Genomic DNA, 18,807 nt, shown 5'->3' with positions numbered 1-18,807 from the left:
GAATCTCTGTCTGTGCATGGATGTTTGTGAGTGTCCATTTATCAATTTCATCACATCATCACTCATCCCCATCTTCACAAATTAGCCAAAAGTGGCACAAAAAGTGAAGTAAAATAAAGCAAATCAATCAAACCAACTGGGCACTGTAGATCAGTTAGTTCTGCTTTTTGCACTAACACTCTGTATAAAGAGCTTGGTCATGTTCAGAGCTCAGCTGTGTGCTCGATGCCAACTGTGGATCATAGCCCAAGGAAACTGATCCCAGCTTAGACTGCGTTAAACCAAGTTTCCTTTCCACCATTTTTGCTCGCTCAAACTCGACGTTCGAGTTTCCCACCCTTGAGTGTAGCACACTCGGTAGTGGAATGATTGGCAACGTCCTGCATTTGAGAGCCTAATAAGCTAAAAATACACTTGTCAACCTATAACCCATACATGGAAGAAAACCACTCTATGCAATTACAATTTGAAATCATAGTTCCATATATTATTGTGACCAAAACGTAAAATGGATACACATGCTGACAGACCTGCCTAAGCAATTAAAAATATATCACAGTGCAACAAATATGTGTACATCAATGTTCACTTACCGAAAAGGATAATGATATTCTGCAAAATAATAAGGTTCAGTTATAACATTCAGTCAAATATCATTTTAATGTGACAATAATCGTAGAAACATAAAATGTCTATCTAGGTAGTTTCAGCCCATAATCATCTATTTCATTTTTACATATGAATGTGTTGGTTAGATATACAAAACTGCATTTGAACATGGATATAATGATTGTGTTCACTTAAGTTTCAATTTCACTACTTTACGATCCATATTTGAGGGTTCCTCTGCCACAGGCAAATGACGGAATTACGTGTACTACTAGGCTTCGTGTGAATTCTACTCATTCGAGCATTTTTCACTTGAACAGAAGACCTATCAATTCTGCATGCCATCTAGTGTCATCTGTGATTTATCGAGTGCTCGAACAAAAAGCCCTCATTGCAGTACTCTAGTCCAGCAGGTACAGTGGAAGAAGACCAGTTAGGCAGTCAAAACCCTTCCTTACCTGGTTTGATTTCGGTGCCAGCTGAGCAGAACTTAGGACTTCTTCTTGTCCGATCTGAGTCTGATGACTGCACAGAACGAGGGTGGACCTATCTCTTTCCCGATCTCAGTGTTGTGACCGTGAGGAATAAGGGTGCCCATCATGGGGTTTACCTTTGAAAATGAAACTCCGTATTTAAATTTTCTACTTTACAAAAGCAGGGTATATGAAGTATGTCGATGGCAAAATTTTCACGAAATTACAGACTTACTTATAGATATATCAGATTGGTAGAAGTACAGTTATCACCTGAGATTGATTATTTAACCATTTAATTAATGGTGGCCACGGTGGCTCAGTCGGTAATGCATCTGACTACCATGCTGAAGGTCCCGGGTTTGATCCCCGGCCGGTTCAAATCCGGAAAATTTTCTAACGTTGGAAGCGGCCCAGCGTCAAATGACATGGGTACCTGGGAGAAACCCTGGGGGGTAAAGGCAGTCAGGTGTGTGATGCTGATCACATCACCCCCACTCACGACCGGATCAAGAAAGTGTGGGGCATTACCCCCACACCCCCTATACGCCTTCATGGCATGGTGCTAAGTACAGGGCAGCACTTAACCTTTTTTTTTACCCTACCATTTAATTAAACTGTCCCTTTAAAAAGAAACAAACTATTACTGATCTTTATGATTTTTATAACACAAATTATTTTTCAATTATGTATCTTTTAATATTAATTATAGATACATTCAAACCCTGATTACGTTCCCGCATAATACGTCTTCCCGCTTAATATGTTCAGCCATCCAGGTCCCAGCAAGAGGCTATGTTAAATAATAGGTCGTTCACCTCGATCTTATGTTCACTCTAACTCCCATTTCCCAAGAAGTGTTGATGATGTCGTAAAATTTGCCAGAAGACTTTTCCCTCCTTTCACATTTGTGTCATTCACCCCCGACCTTCAACTTCCAGATGTTAGGTTTTTCATGCGAGAGGAGGGAGTGAAGAGGCATGGTTCCATGGTGGGGGGTGTGGGTGGGGGGAGGAGGTGCACAATTTGCATTTGTGATTTGTCGTACATGCCTTGATGGACAGGAAGGAAAAACGGCATTTCTTGCATTCCCCGTGAAGATGAAATGGGCTGATCCTTCTGTGTCAGGATGAGACAACAAGTGCACTGTTGCCAAACCAATTCTCGCGAAATGCTGCCTTTCCTAGAGTTTGGACACACGTGTGACAGGTGTCTTTGTTCACCCTTCCCCCCTTCACAAAAACACAGTGGAAAATTGACAACAGGACTATCACCTATCGCTTCTTTGTCCAAACATTTACAGAATCCTTGCTAGTTGACGGGAATAAAAAAAGAAGGGGAAAAATGAGTGAATAAACGAGGGGTGCGGCAATGTTTTTGGAAGCAGCCAAATTTAGTGCACAGCTAAATGCTATTAAAATGCATATTTGGGCCAAAAGAGTGTATGTTTATTTACTTTTCTCATTTGCTGGGCAGCCATGGTGGCCTAATCGGTAGGGTGTTTTGACTGCCACACTGGACACTTAGGTTCGATTCCCATGGTGGGTGATCTAAGCTGCCACATAAAGCAGCTCTGGAGCTCACCCAGCCTCAAATAAATATGTACCTGGGGCAACCTTGGTGGGTATTGGCTGCCTAATTGTGGTGCTGATCACATCTCCAAATTGACAGATTGAAGAATGTGTGGGGTAAAGGTAGCTGGAGCATGTTGTTGATCACATCATCTCCCACATCCCCCTATATATGCATCACAGCATGGTGCAAAGTGCATGGAGAACTTTACCTTTACCTTTTTCTCGTTTCCAGGGGGGGGGGGGGGTGCTTTCTCATGCTCCTTATGGTATCATCACTAGTCTTGTAATTACTGAAGAGTGCCAAGTATTTCTGCCCCGATTTTCTTGCTCGTGTGGAAGTGAGCTCCCTTACACGAGACATCTTAACTAATTAACATTCAGGCGAAAGGCGATCTCTCGTCTCCTTTCCTCCGACGACTAAAATTACGCAAGTGCTCTTGAACCTGAATACGCACATTCAAAGAACATAGCATACTGCAAGTAAAAAAGCAAAAGATGCCCATCTTCCCCCAACACGAGCTCATTAATCTGCCGTGTGCACACCTATGCAGTAATTCCTAAGGAAGTAATCAGCCAGTTTCTCTTTCTTTAATGTTCTGCCTTGGAAATCTTGCTGGTATGTCGATTGTCGGAAGCATTTAGGGGAGACCGGGGTAATTAGAACAGGAAACGGCCTGTAGAAGTTCCACTGTAAATTACTCAGAAACTTCCTGATGGATTTGTTTAAAAATTTCTACCATTTAAAAGGACATCTTTTGTATATTTTTGAAAAAAATAATGATCATACCTGCATTGCAAATACTCGTTCAAAAAAAAAATGTCATGACACCATAAAATTGTTTCAATTACCCCATTTGGGGTTAATGGAACATAAGTTAGAAATTTCAACTGAATAGCTTTAGATTGCTGTTGGGGTAATAAGAACATCATATATAAATGTCCCATTTACCCTGCAAATTTGAACACAATAGCTCTACTTCTTCTGGAGTTATCAATGCTTGTTTAAATAAAATCCCAAGTTAACGTCTTTTTTCATAAAGTTCAATTTCCCAGCTGTGAAGCAAACATGTGTGAATGAAAATCAGTGTTCTATGATTTGTTTGAAAGGTTACAGGCCATTCTACAATGTAGTAAAGAAAAAACTTCTAATAGTTACATGTACAATCTAGTACACCCAAGCGAAATCAAGCAAATTACGCAATGTTCTAATAACCCCTTTGCAGAAATTTTTGGGGTAATAAGAACTTTGCTTATAAAAACCAGGCAAATTGCCCATAGACAACCAAACTCACATGAAAAGATGTGTGCCCTTATGTTTTATTATAGGGGTGAAGAAAATTTTGCAAGGGTTCTTTCATTCACATCCAGTATATGCAGAAGCAGAGAAACACCAAGCATGCGTTACATCATTTCTTGCAGGTGTATAGTAAAAGTCAAATAAAACTTACTTTTGTGTAGCTATTCCAATAACAACTTTTCTGCATGTAGGTGTAGTGTAGGTACATAGGTATGAAATATTATTACACCAGTCTTTTCGTTTTAAGTTATTCTACATTAACATGTTCCAATAACCCCATGTTCTAATTACCCCAGTCTCCCCTTCATGACAAAATGGGAGAACGTCAAGCAGTGATCCATCCCCTTTCCTTCTGCAACTTGACCAGGACACACTTCTTTTAAGACTACATTGGTGCTGCTCCACCACCTGTTTGTCTCCCCCTCCCCTCATTACAAACTGGTAGGAGGGGTGTCTGCGGGCATCTGGCGCCAATGTTTTGTCTGCTGGCTCCAGAGCTATGACTCGTCCACTAGGAAGGGTAGAAAAAGGGCAGTGTTTTGAATCTCGTCTCAGAAGGTTGTTTGCTTTGGCGATTACGAAACACGAGCAACATACATAAAGCGAGGAGTTTAAAAAAAATAGACAAGCTATTTTTATTTGTTCTGCCTTCTGATAAACACCTTGAACTCACAGAGCAGTGCTGGAAGGAACTGCACATGGTGCTAAGAATAATATATTTGCCGCTTTTCTTCTAAACCAATCACATGCTGAAAATAAATCACACAATATTAAACATTGACGGGAAGACAAAATAATAAAAAAATAAAAATGTCAGAAAGGGTGTTTGCCCTCCGCAAGACTTCTAAATCCCATAATAAATCGTCTATTAGTATGGATGTAAATAAAAATTGGTGGCATGCCCAAGAGGAGTTGAAGAGGGTCATAACCCCCACCCCTCTTTGCCAGTATTTCTAAAAAAAAAAAAAAAGTACGTCAAAGACAGGAAAAGATGGCAACGTGAGGGCTGACTACTATAAAAAGTAAAAAGATTACATTACACCATTCCCCCCTTTCGAAAATCCTATGCATGTCACTGATAACAATCTGCCTATTGTGACATCTAAAAAAGCGTAAGTTTGACAAAGCTTGTTTTGTTCACTTCATGCTGTTGGGCTGGTTGGGACTGGATGCATATGCAGCTCAAAGTGGGATCTGAACCATTCTGCATGTCTTCAGGACACTTTGATTACAATATATAAAGTTGCTTGACGTCCAGCTATAAATGATCACCCTCCTCCAATTACCCGGGACTTCTAAAACTTGCAAATAATCACGATTTTATAGAGTAAATGGAGATCCCACAAAATCAGATGCATAAACTGAACAATAGGCAGCAGTTAGAAGCAGTCATCCACTGCCCTTACCCTCGAAAGTGGGTCTCGTTAATCCGTTATTGATTTTCACAGCAGGTCTTCCTTTTTAGCTTAGAAATTCATAATCGTACTTCTTTCCCATGGTTAAATATTTTTTGACACAATATGCCCCCTAAAAAGGCGATTGTGTAGTCATTTCTTATTGACACTTGAGTTTCACCCCTCCCTTATGCTTACCTGCTTTTTATGTTATTCGCATTTTACGTTTTTTATTTACATTCCCCTGAAAAATGTAAAATCGCAGTTTGACTGTATGTGATAATTGTAATAACCCGTGGCACAACAGCCCATGAGGGCCAGGGCCTTTCCTGCATGCATGCCTGCCTGCCAAACTGTCGGCCTCGCTCCAACCTGTTGAGGTGTGACAGCATCCAACCAGTTACGAGGTGATGTGGTGGTTAGCACGACAAACCCCCAATTGTTGTTGTAGGTTTCCTTGACCAGGTTACACTACTAATTCGTAGCTCCCCAATTGCCACACGATGGTAGGTGTCAACCCGTCCCATTCACAAGCCAAAATCTCAGGAGAAAGGTTGTTCTGCTTCCCCCAGTGGACTCGAACCTGGGTGCATCCTGTAGTCAGAGCCCTGATGCTTTAGACTGCACGGCCACATAATTATTTAAAGAAAGGTCAATCCTCTCTTCCTTCTTTTATCTCTCTCTTTTTTTACTGCTTGACCTGTATGATGATGTGGATCATCTAAATTCTACCCCCTCCCCCTTCCTTGGGATAATTCACCTACTTTCTTAACATCATTTTGTATACAGTATGATTAGTTTTTAATATGCTGAGATTGCAGTTCATGTTATTTTTGTTTCAGCTGTGTATTGCACACAAAATATACTTACTGGCTGCAGGAGCTCTCATAAACACTTTGAAGCGGTGGTTAGTTGCAAAGAAAATTGTAGGGAAGAAGTTTGAATGGAAGCAACCAGTAGAGTGGATAAAGAAACCTGAAAATGCAGAGTATGGATCTTTTGAGGTGTTTCTGAAGAAGACTTTCGGACGAGAGATTTTGTTGCTCTTCAGTATCACAGCTGATAAGCTTTGGTGGTGGAGGGAAGCATCACAGGTGAGCTTGATCCTTCAGAACTTTCCTCTAACTAGTTTTGATGAAACATGAATTATTTTAGTTTCATAGGTACCCCATGTACAGTCATGGACACTTCTGGGTTGTAATGATTCCAATGAAAGTTAATGGGATTGTTACTAGACAGATGTGTCTGTGATTGTACCAGGTGGTCATAATTAAAGTTCCCCTACTCCAGACCCTTAGCCAGGATTTTATTTCAGGAGGGGCTCATCCCTTATCAGCAGTCACTATACAGGGTAAGTAAAAAAAAATGAAACAACTTTATACAGTTATTATGACATAACTATTTACGATAGAAAATCAAACAAGGCATCAGTAGAAAGAAAAACTGTGGAAGTTTTATTCCGACTTGGCGCTCGTATGCTTCTTTGCCCTTCCTCTGCCAGGATTGCTAGTTTGGCAAAATGGTGAGTGACCAGCAGAAGGCGTATCGTGAGTTCGAGTTAACTATCAGAATTGTGGAAAGACATTTCTGCATGCATTTTGATAGTAAACCACCATTTTGGACGAACCATCGGTACAAAAGATTTGAAGAGACTATAGTCTGTGTGTAAAGGGAAGAGCATTGGGCAGGTGCGTGTACCCTATGAGTCAGCGAACAGAAGTAGGGAACTTTCTGCAAGAAGGCCACGAAAATTCACTCACAGTGCAAGTCATGAGCTGCAGCTGCCCCAGAAAGCCACATGTTCTTCCGGTGCAGTGTATTACCACCGAAACATATGCAGAAATGTCTTTGCACCATTGAGATCGACTCACACTTTGCTTACTCCAACGAACAATAATCCTTCTGCTGGTCACTCACCATTTTGCCACACAAGTGATACTGGTGGAGAAATGGAAAAGCAGCATAAGAGCGCCAAGTGGGAATAAAACTTCCACAGTTTTTCTTTCTGTTAATGCATTGTTTGATTTTCTATCGTAAATAGTTACGTCGTAATAGCTGTATCAAGTTGTTTCATTCTTTTTGACTTATCCTGTATGAAGGTGAAAAAGGGGGGGTAGAAGCCCTGAAGATGAATTTATCGCTATATTACAAATTATTATATAAGATGTTTAATCCTGCTAAGGAAGTAAAACCACCCTGATAAAACTAATTACCACTATACACTGTATTTAAATGAGAGATTTGTAGGATTAAGGGGGGGGGGCAGCTTCAGCCTCCTTAGCCCTCCCCCTGGCTACATGCCTGCCCTTCAGATCCACCCAGGAGCCTGTTCAAAGCATCAGATTTGGGTGAAACTTAGTATAGATGCTATGGAAACACATTCTACTGACTGCCAGCTGGAAATTTTGGTGCTGAAATGTGATGCACAGTGAACATCTTGGGAGACACTTTGTGCGTTCATTGATCATTCTGTCTTATGCTTCCATAGGGTCATTCACATTGATTGTGTGCATATTGAACACTGCTGTACAGACATAAACTAAAATTAAAGTTTTACATGTATGACATCTGATTGTTGTTATTCTAGTGCCACATTTCCACATGGTGGTGAAACTTTGAACTATGTTTTTTCATCAGCATTTGCTTCCCCATGGTCTCCATAGGCTCTGTATCAAGTTTCACCGCAATCTGATGATTTCAACAGACTTCAAAGTGCTCTTAGTAGAGGAAATAGAATTCTAAGCACCACATTTCCACCTTGTAGTGAACATTTGAACTATTTTTTTTTTATTGGCATTCATTTCCCCATGGTATCCATAGCCTCTATGTCAAGTTTCATTGCAATCAGATGCTTGAAATAGGTCCAGAGGGCTATGAGTAAGAAACCTTCAATTATAACCACCCTGTATATTCAGTAACCCCTGAAGTAATTTTGCCAATCCAATACATCTGTAATTTGTAGAAACAGCACTTTAGAATGTCCTTTGTAGTAGCTGAATATTTCGACTAGTAGCCATTGATCTTCAAAAAGCAGTAGAAATGTGCTCCATTTAAGAATCACATGGTATTAAAATGCCCTAGTTAAAAATGTTATAAAGGATATAATGTAGGCTCTATTCATTAGTGTAATTTGGTATGAACATAATGAAGCCATGATAGGAATGCCAGCTGGCTGACGAATCACGTTTTACCGGAAGTTGTTCCATGGTAGGTGAAAAGTCTGTGCAAAGTTGTTGGTCAGTGTGGGAATTTCTGGGATAATTACTATGGAACCTTGATTGTACGTTCCCAGATTTTACATTTTTCCATGTTACACATTCAATCTTGGGCTATTCTTGATGCATGAGTGTCCGTTTCAAGCTTTTCTCAGCATGCCTTGATGAGCAAGAACTTTCAGAAAACAAGTGGGAGGATGACGCATTTGCTTCTAGTCTTCTTATGGTCTTGATATTAGTAAGATTGCCTCGACACCTGCTATGAAATTTCACAGTCGCTACTAATTCATCTGATAAATCATTCATTTTTTTTCTCATTCAAAATTTCTGCTCATGGCAGCATTGTACAAAACTGTCTATTTTTTTTGGTGGATGAAATACATTCTGAGATGCTAACTTCCACACATAATATATTTCTCTGGTCCATCTTCTGTTTTTATAGATTTTTACTTCCTTCAAAGCAGACATTTCGCCTGTCATAACTAATAAAGTGTACGAGTATGTTATAATGTTCTGAATACATCCAAATGTTAACCTCATTTCCACATACGTTACCTCGGCAACTGCAGTATTGCAGGCGAACAAAGCTCTGGCGTCTGGACCTTCAGCCAGTATAATCCTTTGTAGGGTTTGAGTTTTTGTTGTAAGTAAACTATATGCACAGGTAGGCTAATCGGGAGTGGACCTACAGTATAAAGTGGGATTGTTGTGCCTCCACAGGGTATCGAACCTGGGTCCCCTTGATTACAAGGTGATGACGTTACCACTAAGCCATCAGTGAGGCTACCTTTGTATGGTTGTGTGTTGCCCTGTCCTGCATTTTGCCCTTATATGTGCTGTGTGCTCCTTTACAGCCTCTATTTTTACCCTGCATAAGGAGATTTATAAAGAGCGACGCATGGTGATTTTTTATCTGTTGTAAGGGGCTGGCCCTGTATAATGTGATGGGGGCAAATAGCCCAAGTGCTGATGCATCCAAAACTTTAATTTCAATCAATCCATAACATTCTTCCATGAACACCGCTAACATTTAAACAAAATTCATTGCTAGTTAGTACTAAACCAACACCTAATAATAATAATTAATAATAAATAATAACAATACTAAGAATAACGATTAATATTATTACTATTATTCAATGTTATGTTATTACATGTATGTAACAAGAATAATATACTATTCAATAGTCAGTACCAGTTACAATAGGTGTAATTAAATAGGCCTAAGGAAAGACACATCCTGCTAGTAGATCCATAATTCATCCATTTTATATGAATTCTAATGTCAAAACCAACAAGTGTAATATGTCAAATTGGATATAAGGGTTTACACTACAATTTTTTTCGAACACTTTCTTCTCAAATGCCTAGTTTATTAGTAAATTAGTAATAAACAAAAAAAATTTTTTTTTTTTTTACTAATCCGTGATTAACTCCTTAAACGTTGCTCCTATCGAAAAACCTAAGAATACCTTAAATATAGAATGCACCTTAAGCTTTCATTTGAAAAAAAAGGTAGTTGAAATTGGGCCTAGTTTCAGAGATGTAGTCCTTTTTTCAAATGTCAACATCCACCATCTTGGATTGGCCGTCATTTCTAGTAGATACCACTTTGAAATAGCAATAATGTTTTTTTGGCCTCATAACATACCCATATAACTGTGGTATAAAGGAAAATTAATACCCCTAAATTATACCGAATTCTTGGCTGGCCCATAGACTATAGTGGTTCGGATCCCACTTTAAACTGTAGGTCCAGTCCCAATTAGCCCTACTGTGCATAAATTGGACTTAAAAAACACCAACTCAATCAATCATTGTATGTGCAGTCACATATCTACAGTAATGATGTCCAAACCTATTTTTTTCCTATCCGGAATCTGGATAGAAGAACTGGAGAATCTGGATTTTGGAGGCAATCTGGATTGTCTCCAAAATCCAGATAGTAAAATTTCTGAATTTAGATTTTAAATTTTTCGGATGCAGTAGAACCCTGATTTTATGTCCCTTAATTCAACATTGTCCCACATTATACATTCAATCTTGATAATCCCAACATTGCAAAATATGAAATTTTCCTCGATTTTACATTTTCCCACATTTTAATTTTTTTTAGTTTTTCCCCTGAAAACGTAAAATCGAGGTTCCACTGTATTTTTGATCGTCCCTAATCTACAGTATTTTGTGTTTTGTTGTCTGATGTATATTTTTGAGGAGGTTGATATTACCAAAGTTATGTTGTTTTTTTTTAAAAAAAAAAGTGTTAAGTCAAGCTTGGTACTAATCTTTTATGTCCTATGTTCACTCCACCTTCAGTCATTGGTTCTTCCAGGTTCACCATACTTTATCACATGTTTTACGTTGAATCTTGTATACACCCACACTTTTAAGATTTTCACTTTTTTATCTGTTTTAAATTTATGTTGATGTTTTTTTTTTCTTGGTTGAAGGTTTTTCCATGTTCAAGCCAACAACCATACTACCTTCCCTATTTTCTCAGATTTTCCCTTTTTTTTTTGTATAAGAATGAAACACATCGCTGGCTGAATGCTGTTTCATCTTATCTCCACTTTTCATCGGAAATTAGTTGGAAACCTTACTGTGTTATGCATGACAGTCCGAAGCAACATATCTGGATGTCAAATGGTGTGAATTATGAACAATATTAGTGGAACCTGGATTTTGCATTTTCCCACATTATATGAGGGTCATTCAGAAAGTAACTTCCGTTTGGGTATGTGACGTTTTTCCTATGCTTTTGTATTTTCGCGTGGAAAAGCATCACAATTCCTCATTTCTTCGTACGCCTTGCGTCTTGTTGGTTTTTGGTTGATTATAATAGTCTCCGCTACAGGTCTCCACTGACCTCTTGCTTGGCGCTCGCCTCTCGAGCAGAAGGCTACAGTAGTTCCGATTTCACAAGCTTCGCGAAAACAACGACGTGACTTGGGTCACGAGAGGGAGACAGCTTCATAGTGTGTTGCATGGTTAAGTGTGCAAGTTGCCTCGCGGGCGAGACTTAACCTCTTTTCTGACTTCTTTTGCACGCAACCTACGATATATTCTCTCTCCGGGTTTGGACGATTCAACGCGAGGCAGAACTCATTTCTCCCTGACAAACTTTATACGCGTAAATGGAAAGTTGCATTTGACGGATGCGTGAACTTTATCGGCGTCCAGTTAGATTTGGTATTTTTCTCACAACCCGAATCAGGATCCAGAATTGTGACTGAGGATGAGTCGATGGATGTTTCTGGACGTTATGCCAACGTTCTGATGACCGAACGAGAAGGAAGGCAGGTCTTCTTTTGACCAACCGTCCTTAGCAGTGTTGAATTGGTGACTGGAACTCCTTGTGCAGTTTAACGGAGGTACGTACAGTGTCGTCTCCCCCCCTTTTATTTCTGCGAAGCCTAAAGATCGTGAACTGTGATAGATTGGCATATCTTTAACGTGATTGAGTCAAAGGTTTAAATGAGTAAAAAAGGACTAAAAGAGCGAGCGGCGGAAACAGTAGCTATTCTAATTTGCAACTAACGTACATTATCTAATTAAACAGTAACGAGTAGTCGTATTGACTGCGTTTCAACAATAATGCGAATGAACTTGCGACGTTTGCGTAATTATTAAAGTTTACCAAGGCGTACGCGAGACACTTGACAGGTACCATTGCGACTTCTTAAATGTTTGAAATAATAATCACACGAGGTTGGCACAAGTAAAAAATTAAAATACTGGGAGCATCAAATGGGAGTAGGGAAAATAGTATTACTTATTGTCAAAAGGAACGCTATGTGGCAAAACTAGATCATTTATTGATAAATTGTAAATGTTTGAATTTCTTGGCATATTTGGTTTTAAAATGTGTAATTAAAAGGGTTCAATTGGAATCATGTCCGTGTCCTAGTACTTCGTTAAAATTTTGTAATATGCATATACATATATTTCTGACATGTCAAATGACGAATGGTAGAACGACAGTAAGAATTGTTAAAGTTGCGATTGAGATGAATTCTTAAATGATACATAAACTAGGTTTGTACACGATAAAATATTCTTCATGTTGTAGTTATTTTGAGAAGTTAATTGTTCTTGTTCAAGATTGAATATAATAAATTTGTGACTCAAGAAGTCTTCGAAATTTGCATACTATTCTGTGCCTCCCCTTTTTTGTTTATAAACTTCGCGTAAAGAAAAAGGAGAAGGAACAAAATTATTATTGGTAAGGAAAACAAGTGATGAAGTTTATGGAATGATGTTGATTCTATACATGTATTTATATTTGATTAGTGTGCGTATTTTCTGAGTTGCAGGATCCTTTAACAAATTGGTCAAAACCTGAGTGAAATTTTACACGATATTTTGTGACCACATATTTTGAATATAATTCCTTTTTTTTTTTGTTTGTGTGAATAGTGGATTACAATCCCTTTCTTTTTCATTGAGTTCACATAATAATAATTTGGTTCTCTCTTGAGACTGAGGTGGCAGCGAAAAACGCAGGCCATAACCCTCAACAATTCGAGATTTGTAACTGTTGGTTGTAGCTTAACCTTAAGCGCGTACATTAAATTGATCCCGGACCTTTCCACACTTTCCACGAGGCTATATTGCCCTTTTTTCCACGTACGCAACCAGCAGGTTACAGGTATAAATGAAAAATCAGGACATTGTGAGATTTTTTATTATATAGAACTGAAAGAGACAACTCGAAGCTCTTTTTCTACGTAAGCACAGTTTCTGTTGAGACACTTATCATATCGTTGAACAAGGTTTACAATACCCATGTCAAAGACATCTGCCTGCCACCTGTGCATTCAGCCATGCAGTAACACTGTCCTTGAACAACTGTGTTTGGGGACAGAAAAGGGATACTGTTGGTGGAGTTCCTGGAAGGAGGCAAAACAATCAACACCTAAGTGTATTGTGATACCTTGAGGAAATTACGATGAGCAATTCAAAACAGGTGACGTGGCATGTTGAGTTCTGGCATTGTTCTCGCGCATGAACTCTCGCCCGCACACTGCTGCTTGAACCAAGGACTGGCTAGGGGCACAGCGCTTCAACAATGACCAGGAGCTCAAGGACAGTGTTACTGCATGGCTAAATGCACAGGTGGCTGATTTCTGTCACGTGGGTATTGTAAACCTTGTTCTCTGATAGGATGAGTGTCTCAACAGAAACATTGCTTATGTAGAAAAATAGCTTAGAGTTGTCTCTTTCAGTTATATATAATAACAACTCTCACAATGTCCTGGTGTTTCTTTTGTACCCAAACGGATGTTACTTTCCGAATGACCCTCGTACATTCAATCCTGATGTTCCCAACATGGCAAAATGTAAAATTTTCCTCGATTTTACATTTTCCTGTATTATAAGTTTTTTTTTTAGCTTGGTCCTTAAAATACGTAAAATCGAAGTTCCACTGTATAATGTTTGCACAAACCTTATAGTGTATTTACAGGGTGGCTACTCACCGGGAATTTCTTGAATTCCGGGAATTATACGTGAATTTTTCTCCGTAGACGTGAAAAATTGCAAGTTTTATTAATCCAAGTTCAATTTAATGTATACATATTTATAAATACCCTAAAGCCAGTTTTTCACAGTTTAGTTTTTATTTTATGGAAGAAAGAAAAGAAAGCTGCATGGAAATTAACAGAAGCCTCTCAATCCGTTTACTTTGTTAGTGTTTTTGTCATAACACCCTGACCAACAGACGGAAGATTATTGCAAGATAATTTGAAGCTGATTAGGTAAATTTGAGTTTGAAATTCTTATGCAATTAACAATTTTTTTGGTAGATTAGTATGTCCCTTGACATTTGAGACTTGTGTTTGTAGATGTATTTCGAGTCTGTGTATGTGAAATGGCAAATTTAAACTCCACACCTTAAATTAAATATTTTAAATGTAGGTACATATAGTTTAATTGAATTGAATTAGAATTTTTGGATACATTTGAATCGCACAGGTCCTTTATATTGTTAATATATTTGTGTGTTTGGTGAGAGACGGTAGTACATAAACTTGAAATAGAGAAAACATCTGGCTGTACCCTTGAATTTTTGGTAATTTCGCCTTGAAAACCGTGAATTATACTTGAATTTTATCATGGTCGTAGAGTAGCCACCCTGATTTAAAATCCACACATGTCAAACTTCAATGAGTTCTTCTGTAAAGTTAGTGCAGATGGACATGTGGCCAAATAGCTTTCAGCCAGTGATAACTTATTGTATTTTTACTCTTTTTTTTTGTTTGAAATTGTTACTATGCCCTTCAACTTTTGTTCCATGCTTGTTCATGGTTACAAGGGTGATTTCAAAAATATGTTTCACGTAACAATATTTTCGGATGCAATATGCGTATGAGCACAGTGCAGTGTCAGGATTGTTGCCTGTCTCACTGAGGTCATGTTGTCCGCAGAGGATATGATACACTTGCACAGGAGTAGGTGGAAGGAATAAATGGCTGCATAGACTGCTTCAGCTCCATAATTTCTTGATTCACGATTACGAACAAACACAGCTGTGAGATTTCACACAGCAGTAACAATAGCAGTCTTCTTGAGATGTTCATTTGGAAATGAATGGACCGCTTCCCTTCTGACAGCCCTGATCTTGCCCCCCCTTATTCCCAGCTTTAATATGAATTTGTCTGAACTTGATTAAACTGAGCAACCATGATGTTGGCAGGGAACATACTGTTAGCAATTTCCTTGTACGCAGAGCATGGAGTTTTATGCAAACAGCTTTTCCAAACAAGTGCACGGATACGATAAGTGTGGGAAAGTAGAATAGATGTTTATCTTTCTATAGGTAATGCATCTGCTTTCCTGAATTAAACATCTTGTAAATGAACAACTCATGAAACTTACTTTTGGAATATCCCTTGCATTCCATATTTTATATAAAGGTAAAATAATATTCAATAAAGAAATTTCTAAGGATGCTAGATTGAAATATTTGGACATCAGCAAAAACATTTACTGTAGAAACGTTGCAATTAAAGTGTTTGAGGATACCGATATCTGCTGACAATGGATCAGAACATTTAACAGGGTGTCTACCAGTCAACAATGTCAGGAAAGTCAAGAAAAAGTCAGGAAATTCAAATTATGCTTGAGGTCAAGTTTTTTTTTTTTTTCAGTATAGTGAACTTACATTGTTACATATCTGTACTGGGATTTGGTAAAAATGAATATTTGGAAATATAAAATTGTATTGAGTTGTTAAGATTTGCTCACTTTGTTTCTTAAGAATTCGTACAAGTAAGAAAGTTTTTCGTTGTGACGTTTCAGGAGAACACACGCTCACTTCATCAGGCATTTATTTTCATTTTGACTAAAGATACAGTTATAACAATAGTTAGCAATTTTTTAAACAAAAAGAATCCATTATATAATAGATGTTGTCAATGTTACATTGTTGTAATATAGCAACCTAACTGTGAAATTTAAGAAGATTTAATTTCAAAATTGTTTTTAGATCACCAAGAAGTTTGGAATGTACATTCAATGAATTCAATATGAGAAACTCTCTACCAGATGTGGAAACTACAGGAATATATAATATAAGTTGTTCATGTTCAAAGGATTATGTAGGACAAACAGCAAGGAAAATAAGATGGCACGAAAACGATTTGGCCATTATAAATCTAAACCCAAGAACAGGTTTGTCAGCTCACATCATCGAAGTGAAGCATTTGATTAAGAAGAGAAGGGTTTTAAAAAGATCGACGGGAAACATAGAGTTGAATGTCTGAGAAGCTTCGTTCATTGCAGAGGAACACTGGAATAAATTAAATAATGAAAATGGTAACATAGATCCAGTATGGAGTCTTCTTTTTCACAAATGGAGTAAGCCACTATCTTTAAAATTTAATGTAACAGAAAACATCAAGAGACTTTGTGAAAACAATGATGACTTTGAATTATCTGATGATATTTGGGATTCATAATTTTAAATAAAAATAATGTGATCAAAATTTTTTTATCTGAAATGAAAATAAAACAGACTGCTTCTTTTCACAGTTAAGTTGCTATATTACAACAATGTAACATTGACAACATCCATTATATAAGGTATTCTTTTTGTTTAAAAAATTGCTAACCATTGTTATAACTGTACCTTTAGTCAAAATGAAAATAAATGTCTGATGAAAGGAGTGTGTGTTCTCCTGAAACATCACAATGGAAACTGTTTTCTTATGCTTGTAATAACCGTAAACTACAGGAGTATAATTCTACAATGGAAGCAATGCATACTTACAAGAAAAACTAGAATTTTTACATGCAATGATAATTAAAACTTGTTTAAATTTCTTGTTAAAGTACAGCTGCAGTTTTCCCTTGTGGTAAGGCTTTTACATTGACTATATTTACTTAATTTCCAACTAAGTATGGGGCGATTAAATAAACGTTAAAAATAAAAAAAAATGGTCAAGAAATAGGAAAGATAGGTCAAGTAAAATTCATGAAAAAGTCAAGAATTTTGGATTTGTTATTTTGGTAGACACCCTGTTTAAAAATACATAAAATGTAACCTATTGTTTACTTCATTTAAATACTCTACAGTTTTGATAATGGACAAATATGTTATGAAAGCACAGACTTGCACATCAAATTAACATATATGTCGCAATAAATGTTCAGGTAAAGGAGGTGACTAGACACAGTCACACATTCAAACCAGCAAGATATTTTAACCACAGAGAAGGTATAGCTGTAACTTGCTTGAGGACTCTTATGCGATCATACTACATCATGCATCTTGCACTAGTCTTCTTTGTGATCTTAGATTATACATTCCGCCTTTCATTGATATTTTTATCATTTAAATTTCTGTGTAAAACACATTAAAATCTGTGTTTCCAGCCAACCTACATGGACTCGTCACTGTAATAAGTTAAAGGGTTCAGAACTGGTATTAAATAAATAATATTGGCGCTTGATATGCATGGCTTGGGTGTGTGTAGACAGACTTGTATGGTTTTTAACATCACATGATGGATATCAGCTGTACTGCTGGTGCCAGGAAGAGCTTTCGCTTTGTCCGTACACATACAAAGGCATTTGTGCTGCCACCTGGAATACATTTTTGGAACTAACTGACACACTGTTACACCCCCACCACACACACACACACACACACACATATATACACACACAAACTTAAATTTAAAACATACATTTTTTTATTATTATTATTATTATTATTTTTTTTTTTTGCAGCCAAAACCAGAAACTCCACATTTGACGAAAATTGGAAAAAGCATCTCGTCTGATTGTCCATATTTTGTTCGTGGAAATCAAGTTTATGATATAACCGAGACTATCAAACAGCCAACCTGGTTCTACGGTTATACAAAATGGACATTTCTTATTCTATATCCTCGAAAAATGGTTGAAGAAAGATATCCTGAAAGTCATAACCATCGGATATCATGTCTGCTGTATGCCCCACGGGCGGTGGAAGTGGATGGCAAAGCTTTATTCCATCCTTTGTCTCAGTTGCCAATGACACTGTGGGAAAAAGCATTCAGTAGCTCTTTCTTCATTGTGGCTGAGGATGTAGTTTCTGACCTTCAGAGCAGAGTGCTTAAAGGTAAGTGAATGGCAAAAGATACATCTTGTGTTTAAAGATAAGTTATTATTCCAGGGTTGCCACACACCTGGAGAGCCTAGATATCTCGGGGGAATTTGGGAATTTGAAAAAAATTAAAGTCTCATGGAAATCTCAGGGAAAATCATATAATTGACCGACGAGTCCCAATAAAATACATCTGAGGGACTAGGATATGCTCCCACCTGTTGATAATAATAATTACATCTAATATATAATAATAATTGTAACTTCATTAATCTACTTTACAAAAGTTACTTTGAAGATACGGGCTTAAGAGGCTTTAGATATAAGTATGTTTATTTTGCATTACAGATTAATACAGGGTGTCCAAAAAGTCCCACACCATAGGCAAAATTACTAAAGTGGAAATCGCAGAACTTAAGACCTTCTGTAAACAAAAACATGTGTATCTGAACAATGTTGCCAACTTATGAAAATAAAATGATCCAGATAGAAAATAAAATAATCCACATAGCCACAAGGTGCAAAAACTTCATTTGTAAAACGGAGTTAATGTACTTATGTAAAATATGAAATATCAAAATGTACATCTCGCCTGGTGGTCGACTTTTGGACAAGCCACTGAAGTTCCCTGGTTCGAATCTCGACATGGGTGTTAT

At 37.6% G+C, this 18,807-nt stretch overlaps 1 protein-coding gene across 2 annotated transcripts in view; it reads left to right on the top strand.

Moving 5' to 3' along the window:
• Window positions 1–18,807, top strand: part of LOC145999689 (uncharacterized) — a 278,774-nt gene that overhangs the window by 57,960 nt on the left and 202,007 nt on the right. For both annotated transcript variants that reach the window (XM_083136905.1, XM_083136904.1), the window contains exons 6-7: window positions 6,190–6,441; window positions 17,794–18,166. In XM_083136905.1, the coding sequence (XP_082993031.1) occupies window positions 6,190–6,441; window positions 17,794–18,166 (625 nt within the window). The remainder of the gene's footprint in view (window positions 1–6,189; window positions 6,442–17,793; window positions 18,167–18,807) is intronic.

Source organism: Lepisma saccharinum, chromosome 15 (assembly GCF_977018435.1).
Source record: "Lepisma saccharinum chromosome 15, izLepSacc3.1, whole genome shotgun sequence".
Classification (NCBI taxonomy): Eukaryota; Metazoa; Arthropoda; class Insecta; order Zygentoma; family Lepismatidae; genus Lepisma; species Lepisma saccharinum.
The sequence above is the reverse complement of the archived record's forward strand: the minus strand, read 5'-3'. Positions and strand labels throughout refer to the sequence as shown.